Source organism: Pelobates fuscus, chromosome 4 (assembly GCF_036172605.1).
Source record: "Pelobates fuscus isolate aPelFus1 chromosome 4, aPelFus1.pri, whole genome shotgun sequence".
NCBI classification, from domain to species: domain Eukaryota; kingdom Metazoa; phylum Chordata; class Amphibia; order Anura; family Pelobatidae; genus Pelobates; species Pelobates fuscus.
In genome coordinates this window covers 175,020,313-175,029,337 of record NC_086320.1, presented here as the reverse complement: position 1 = coordinate 175,029,337, position 9,025 = coordinate 175,020,313, and the positions used below count along the sequence as shown (strand labels likewise).

The 9,025-nt window shown below is 40.1% G+C and overlaps 1 protein-coding gene across 3 annotated transcripts in view; it reads left to right on the top strand.

Moving 5' to 3' along the window:
- MYLK4 (myosin light chain kinase family member 4) overlaps window positions 1–9,025 on the top strand; it is a 143,919-nt gene that overhangs the window by 115,226 nt on the left and 19,668 nt on the right. For all 3 annotated transcript variants that reach the window (XM_063451794.1, XM_063451795.1, XM_063451793.1), the window contains 4 exons: window positions 2,185–2,498; window positions 5,416–5,521; window positions 6,249–6,342; window positions 6,982–7,091. In XM_063451794.1, the coding sequence (XP_063307864.1) occupies window positions 2,185–2,498; window positions 5,416–5,521; window positions 6,249–6,342; window positions 6,982–7,091 (624 nt within the window). The remainder of the gene's footprint in view (window positions 1–2,184; window positions 2,499–5,415; window positions 5,522–6,248; window positions 6,343–6,981; window positions 7,092–9,025) is intronic.

Here is a 9,025-nt window from a genome sequence, read left to right as displayed (position 1 = left end):
TCCAAATCCTCATGCCAACATTCACTTTGTATATGCATATCGGCATAACTGCAAGAAGGCACACTATATATTTTTTTCTTTGCTATGAAAAGAAAGGTTAAACAGATGTACAGTGATCAGCCACAAACAGTGCCATCTTAACAACATTATGGGCCCCTGGGCAAAGCAGTAAAATACAATTAAGCTTATATTTATTGGTACCTCCAACAAATGCAATACATTCATACAATACAAACACACAGACTGCTGAATACTTAAAGGCAGACAGCAGTGAGGGGTGCAGTGTGTGTGTGTGTGTGTGGGGGGGGGGGGGGTCGAGGGTGCATAAGGAAAAGGGATTTTTTGATATTTTTATTTTTTTTAAAAAGCTTCATGTCCCCCCTCCCACCAAAGGTAAGAAGAAGGGTGGGGGCACTGCCATCCCTGGTGGTCTGATGGTAAGTAATGATCTACAGCCCTCAGCTCCTCTGGCTGCAGACTATCTTCACTCCTACCGCAAGCAGAATGTTGTATTGGAGCATTACCACGGCAACATGCGGATCAGCATGCTCGTGGGAGGAACTGCCTCCCAGGTCCTCTTTCCCTCCCTCTCTCTAATGAAGGGCCTTTTGGCCATTGAGGGAGATCGTTGATCTCCTCACCGGCCCGAGAGGGCCCAAAACAAGTAAGCTTGGCCGGCTCTCCGTAAAGAAGGATTTCCCCTGTTGGCCTGGTACATGGCAATGCTGTGGGGTCCCTATTCATGTGGGGCCCCCGGTCAAGTGCCCATGCGGAAAGACGGCCCTGGCCACAAAGTGGAAACCACTGACAGGTGAAGTGCATAACATTGATTAGTCGTTACAATGCACCTGTCAAAGGGTAGGATATATTGGGCAGCAAGTGAACAGTCAGTCCTTGAATTTCATGTCTTTGAAGCAGGAAAAATGGGCAAGTAAAAAGATCTGAGTGACTTTGACAAGTGCCAAATAGTGATGGCTAGACTACTTGATTAGAGCATCTCCAAAAAAGTCTTGAGGGGTGTTCCCGGTATGTAGAGGTTAGTACCTACCAAAAGTGGTGCAAGGAAGACCGGTGAACCAGCATCAGGGTCTTAGGCACTCAAGGCTCATTGATGCACATGGGGAGTGAAGGATAGCCCGTCTAGTCCAATTATGGCAGCAGGCTGGGAAGAAGGCAGGCAAGCTGAGGCAGTGCTATTCTCTGGGCAATGTTATGTTGAGAAACCTGGGGTCTTAGTATTCATGTGGATGTTACTTTGATACGTACCACTTACCCACAGATTTGTTACAGACCACATGCACCACTTCATGGGAATGACGTTCCCTAATAGCAGTGGCCTCTTTTTAAACAGGATAATGCACCCTGTCACACTGCAAAAAATGTTCAGAAATAGTTTGAGAAACATGACAAGTTCAAGGTGTTGCCTCAGCCTCCAAATTACCCAGATCTCAATACATTTGAGCATCTGTGGGCTGTGCTGGAACAACAAATCTGATCCATGGAGACACGTTCATAGGTCTTGTGAAGTCCATGGAGTCCATGTCTCAATGCATCAGATATGTTTTGGCAGCATAAGGGGAACCTACAGAATATCAGGCAGGAGGTTTTAATATTGTGGCTGATCAGTGTACATAGACATAGTATTGGACCTATACATTGCTTAGCTATTGGGGAAGTACAATATCTGGATATTGATATTCTTCATAATTTGACACAGCATTGTTTTATGACTTGCACGTCATAATACATGTGATATCTCCTATAATCATGTCATCTTGCCCAATACAGCTATAAGGGTAGGTTTACAACACTGAGGAAATAATGCATTTTTGTAATAACATTGCATGAAAAGTAATACATATTTAAAACATTACATCAATTAAACGCTCTACTAGTTTCAAAACAACATTCCATAAGCAGAAATGGATATGCTTTTAATGTGGCAAAAATGCATATTTGTGTGGTGTGGACTTAATGTAAAATATGCATCATTGTAGGATAAAATAATATATATATTTTGGCAAAAACAACCAGCAAGAAATAATACCGGAAAATACAAAGGTAAAGAAAAGGAAATAGAATAGTAGAGGACAGGGATATGTGTCAAGTGGCATACGAGCTGAAAACCAATCACAGGAGACAACAAATTATTTGATCATTTAATTTATGTTTTTATGATGATAGTAAACATGATGAACAGGCTCTGCCAGAAGAAGATGAAGAAATGTCAATGAATCTGTTACAGAGTGGTGAAAACTGCCACTGTGATCCTGGTTTGAAAAGTAAACGTTACGTAGCCATTGAAGATCACGAAACACAGGAAAGCAAGAAGAGCAGGTTGGACGTCAAGAACACAGAAGAGGAGTTTGCTACTCAAGATACTAAAGAGGAATTATTAGACCAAATAATCGCCAATGAGGAACCACATAAAAAGAAAGATACAGATGAAGCAAGTGAGCAGGCCTTATTAAAAGAGAAAGAGGCACGGTTCTTCCTTGGTAAGAGATTGTTGTCAACAAAGCACAGGGGCACTGCTGGGCCTGACTAAAACCAAATATGTAATGCTGCTAATTAATGCTACCAGAAATAATGTTGGGCAGTTTGTATTTTGCTATGCTTGCTGTGCTTTTAATTTGTTAGAATAATTGTGTTACCATTTAAGGGCTGTGAAGCACAAAGCAATCATTTTGGTACATATTGAACTTTTTCAGCAAAAAAGTACAAACTTTAAGAAATGCCATAATCTAGTAAACACTGACTAATGTATCTTTGTGCCTGATAGGATGCCTTAAAAATATGCTCTTCTATTAAGAGGTATAACTAGAAACCACCAGGCACTGGCGCAAATATTTGCCCTGCCCCCCCCCCCCCCCTGTGTCTCATTCTCCCCCCAGCCGATCCATGTGTCTCATTCCCTCTCCCTCCTCATCCTGCCCAACCCTCAATGTGTCTCATTGCTTCCCCCAGACCCTCCATGTGCCTTATTCCCTCTCCCCCAGCGCCTCCATGTTTCTCTTTCACCCACCCTCCAATGGGTCTAATTCCCTCCATCCCCTCCATGTGTCTCACTCTCAAACTCAGTCCCTCCATGTGTCTAATCTCCCACAGCATCTTCATGTCTCTTCCTCTTCACCAGCACCTCCATGTGTCTCATTCGCTCCCCCTTGCCCCTCCATGTGTTTTATCCACCCACTCCTCAATGTGTCTCATTCCTCCCCAGCCCCCCATGTGTCTCCAATCCTCCACCCCTCCATTTGTCTCATTCCACCCCATCCCCTCCATGAGTCTCACTCCACCCCAGCCCCTCCATGTGTCTCACTCAGCCACTCAGCCCCTTTTTGTGTCTCCATGTGTCTTATTCCCTTCCCATCAGCCCCTCCATGTGTCTTATCTCCCATAGCGCCTCCATGTGTCTCATCCTTCCCCTCTGCTCCTCCATGTGTCTCATCCCCCCTCCCCCTAAATGGGTTGTATTCCCCCTAGCACCTTCATGTGACCCATCCCCCACACCAGCCCCTCCATGTGTCTCATTCACTCCCCCGACCACTCCATTTATCTCATTCTCCCCTCCATGATTCTCATTCCCCCACAGCACCCTCCTCATGTATCTCATTCCCAACCCCCCAGCCCCTCCATGTGTCTCTCCTTCCTCCCTTCCTGTACCTGCTCGCAGCATTACATGGTCTGACAGAAAGTGCTCTCTAAGTCCTGTCGGTCCATTTGAAAACGCTACAGACAGTGGCAGAAGGGGAGTATTGCCCTCCTACTTTTAACCCAGCAAACCTCAAATTATGCCGGTCCACTGTCGCAGGGGTCGACAAGGTGGCCGGGCCCCCTGACGTGATGTTATTTGTAATACTCAAGTGTTTTGAAGGTCATTTAGATTGTTGCCATTTTTGCAGCTCCCTTATATAACAGGTTATTTACCCCCTAATCCAGATTTCTCTTAAAATCTGCACTATTGTACAAGAAGGGGAACTCTGTTATCCCTAACCCTGTCAGCAAGGTTTAGAGTTTGGAGTGTTCTTTCAAAGGAGCACCCTAGGTACCAACACAGCTTGTTGCCAACTTGTCAAAGTGCATTTGATAGGATTGGGCCTTATATTCATGCTGTGTTTTCTCCCTGTTTATCCGTGAATGGTCTGGGGTGGAGTCATGTCAGCAACTTGGCTCATACTGGTCTGTCATTGGTTGAGGTGACTACATACTCAGAGCACGTCTAATAAGGAAATATTTTTATGAAATAGTGGTCAGAGTTACATTGCAAAAACCTGCAAAACTATGTTTTCCTTTTTTAGTAAAACTAACAATGTGGAGAAAAATACTGAATGAATATGAGTCCAAAAACTCCAATGCATATTGGGTAGGCTGGTGCTTGAGTGTATCCTTTTAATAGAACCTTCAAAACCAACACTGAATGACATTCTCAGACCCTTAACCCCTTAAGGACACATGACGTGTCTGACACGTCATGATTCCCTTTTATTCCAGAAGTTTGGTCCTTAAGGGGTTAAGGAAAAAAAGACTACTGGGTATTAATGTGCTTTGTTTGTGTGGTATAAGTAGAAAGAGGACTGTACAAAATCCGCCAGATTTAGGTAACATTGGACAAGATATTTGATTAGATAAATTATATGAGAGTATAAATTTATGCCAATTTTCTCCCATGAAGCACTGCAAACTTAGCTAATGCATTGTATGCTTTCAGAAAGCCAGCCTTGTATATCACAGAATAAACTGATTAATAATATTGCCATAGTATAGTTCTAAAATCAGTCTATTGTTAGTAAAGTTAGAATAGTGTATTCGTTTGACACTTTGAAGTGATATAGCACATGTATCTGCTATCATAATACTTTACAAAATATATATTATAGATTAAAACAGGCAACATGTTTCTTTTACATAAAGAGAATTAAATTCCAAACTGGATATACAGGGCAGCGTTCTACAGATATGGGCCAACTTAAAAAAAACAAAACAGATTACTAATAAATACATTATAGGCATGATATTTTATGGCAAAGACTTGAACAAGACAGTAACTTAGACTACTTGGTTATGTAGAATGGTGACCTATATGCAGCTATCTAGTGTTTTCTAATACAATTGTGCCCCTGGTCTAACCAATAAAAACAATACTTTGACTCAGGTTCCACAAGAAGCTTTTTAGAAAGAATTATTCACAAAATAGTACTTTGTAAGCTTTAGTTTTTGCCAATCCAGAACATTTTGAAAAAGTCTCTCAGTGTAGATTGAATGGTGATTGGTAAATATATGCATTTTAAAGAGATTTTTGTAGTATCATTCAATAAAATATATCAAAAGGGGAGGTAAAAACCCTGATTAAACAAGCATATGCGATTACAAAATACAAACTAGCATGAACCTCAGTAAATTTTTATTCTATTATAGAAGTTGCACCATCTCCTTCAGCACCGTTCGACCATCGAATTGTCTCAGCTAAACATGCCCAAATAAATAGCTTCTATAATGTGGAAAGGACGGAGTTACTTGGAGGGTAAGTAGTGACAGTACTACAGTAATTTATAGGATAACCCACAATCAAATTTGTTGGCTTTACCCGTTCTAAACTTTACCTTCCTAAAAATGTGTAAATGCCAATCCAAAAACATTTCAATATAAAGTACACATTTTTAAGTAACCGTAATATCTACAAAAATGCTGTTTCTTCCAATGCTTATATGCTAGCTGTAATTCTCCTGTTTTACCCATTAAGGACCAAACTTCTGGAATAAAAGGAAATCATCACATGTCACACATGTCATGTGTCCAGAAGCATAATGCTATGATAATTTGATAGTGAAGGAGTTGATATTTTGAATAGGTGAATTTGAAGTAAGAAAAATAGTTTTATGTTTTTTTATAAATATAACAAGGTACAATAAAGAAAACTTTATATTACATCATGATTTGTTCTGAAAATAGTAATGAGAGACTGCGCATCCTGCTACAGCATTAGTTGAGAAGAGGTAACAATCCCAAAGTACTGCTCAGGTCCCTCTATCTACCTGGAACCATTTCATAAATAATTGGAAGGTTTCCAAGGCTTTGGTATAGGACAGATTGAGATTCTAAATGTTCTAATTCAGGCATTTATATATTTATTAAATTAATGTGACATTGTTATGTGAACACTGATATTCTGGACATACAAATGGACAAAATCATGCAAGATGCTACATGTTGAAATATTTTCCATTTCTTTCACTATTTATTTTCTACAGTGGAAGGTTTGGTCAAGTACACAGATGCATAGAAAAGTCTTCCGGTTTAAAACTGGCTGCAAAAGTTATCAAAGCAAAAGGTCACAAAGAAAAGGTGAGTTCAAAATATGTTCATCATTCCTCATTAGGTCACATTTATCATAATACCAGATTTGCAGCATTTCACATAATATGCAGATGCAAATTGTGTAATGCACGGTATAATACAAAGCCAGGTATGCATTCTTCACCTGATGCAGCAATCTAACAACACATCATAGACTGCTTTCAAAAATAATCAATACCCTAAATAAAAAAAGGAGATATGTTGTATTCTCCTCTGACACCAAGTAATACATGTTAATAATGATGGCGTGGTGCCTATTGAGGAGCAGAAAACAAAGTGGTTTAAAGAAACAGTCTTGGCACCATAACAACTTCCTTTTTATCAAAGTTATTATAGTGCTAGGAAGTTCTGGATGACATATTACTTTAATTTATTGAACTGTTTGCAAATGGCTTAAACCTAAATTTTTTAAGTCCTCTCCAAGTGCGAAGTTAACGGAGGCTTCCATTACAATATCTATAGGCTGCTTGGGAGGTCTATATCTGGAATACTTAAAATCACAGTTACCCATTTATTTGAATTGTTTTTGGAATATAAACCTTCTCACGCAGTAATCGAAATGTTTGTTCCAATGTTTTATTACTAAGGACAGAACTGACAGATCCACATCATGTCTTTTATTTGCAGGAAGAAGTGAAAAATGAGATACAAGTTATGAACCAGTTGAGTCATAATAACCTTGTGCAACTATATGATGCATTTGAGTCCAGAAATGATATTGTGCTCGTTATGGAATTGTAAGTCTCTGTTTTCTTTTAGTCACATAATGACAAAATGTATCTGTCTGTCTTCACATGTGTTTATTTAGAACACATTCCCCCATAACTACTGACTATCCCTTGACAATTGCCTATTGCTGGCTATGTTAGTTGGGCTCGGGGCTTAGGGCAGGCTTTTCTGTGCAGTGCTGATCACACAGGCTGGCATCATCCATCAATACTAATTACAATTGCTGTATTAAAGTCTCCTTCCACGCAGTACAGCCATTCACCGAATTTGTATCCTTTTTATATTCAATCTTTACCTTCCTCTACCCATATAACTCAAGATAATCATCACCAGTCCACAAAATCACTATTATTACCCAGTTTTAAAGTGCATTTTACCGCCCTGACACACACAGCTGCCATCCCTTTTCATGACATATTTATCACCTTTTATGTTCTTTGTTCAAACCATTGAAACACTCTCATTGAGAGCTTTTCACATTTCCTGCTGCAGATGTTAAAAATCCTGGTGATTTGCATCAAATTCAAGATCTTTTATTGGGTTTCATTTTTTTCCCAACAATTTCGTGCATTATCTAGACACAGCTTTGAATTGGGGGTCAACGTCATCCTGTAACATATGTAAAAGTTATTCTTTCAGGCTACGAGAATTGTTCTTAGAAGACAATTTTATGTGTTCTTTGTTTTTCTAGATTATGATGCTGTATGCTTACATGTGCACAGCTTATAAAGCGCAGATAGCCAATGTATCAATAAATAGTGATAACAGATATGAGCTTTGGGAGCTAGACTCATAACTATAAGTGAGAGGGAGACACTAAAGTTAAAGGAACACTAGTGTTTAAATTTTTTTTTTTTAAAGCTTGATTTAAGATGCTGGAGTGTTTTAAAATTGAATTTGGATTATTTGGTACTGCCTCTTTCCTAAATTAAGGTTCAATTTAAATGCAATCCAATGGTGAGATGGTCTCTCACTGTAACTCCACCTGTCAGAATTGAGGATATCAAAGCCAATCAAATGCTTCTCATCAAGAAGTGTTTGGGAGTCTTGTTTACTCTGCAATGTTTCTCACAGAGAAGCACTAAATACAATGCTTCTCTGTGAGAAGTATATCCTTCCTCTTTTGGGGCACAAAGCAATCAAGAAGGGCATCACACCCCTCTCAGACAACTGGGAGGATTCAAATTAGTGTATTTATAAAAGTGCGGTTTTCTATTGAAAGTGTAAGAGGGGACACCAGGTTGACCCTTAAAGCACTCGGGCTTTAGGAGTTTTCACCATTTCTTTTACACATATTAGGTTCTGCCTGTTAAAAATAATAATTCTTTAATTTTACTTCCTAACATTTTTAGGGTTATTCAATGTAGAATGAATTGCCATAAATGCAAAGTGAATTCAAAGTGAATTTCAAATTTTAGACCAAAATGTCAGAACTAAGGATATCAGTGAATGTTTCCAAGTTGGTTATTTTATCCTAAAAGTAGAATTTCTGAAAATTCTAACTTTAATAACCGTGATTGTTTAAAAAAAAAAAAATGTTTTAAAAAAAAAGATCGTGGGGGGCGGAGCCTAACTCGCGAGCCAGCAAGACGTGCCATGCTTGAGCTCCTGTAGTATGGCTACAAAATCCACGGTTTAATCGGGCTATAGAGCCACAAACCTCCTGTGAGGGGGCTCGCAGAGTCAGGGTGACCCGCCGGAATCGAAGGATGCTAAACTCGACTCTTAAGACAACGGGCACCACACCGGCAAAGTGAGGCCTACCATGGAAGGTGGCGAGGAGAGACGGCCGCTCTCCCGCCAACCGCAAGCAACCAGCAGAGTGCACTACACGCACCCCCCCCCCTTTGGACCGGTGGGGGACATCCCGGTCCCCGCCCAACGGAGAACCTAGGGCCCTATATCCCTTGACTAAGCCCAAGACTTACCCAGGCAGAGGGGG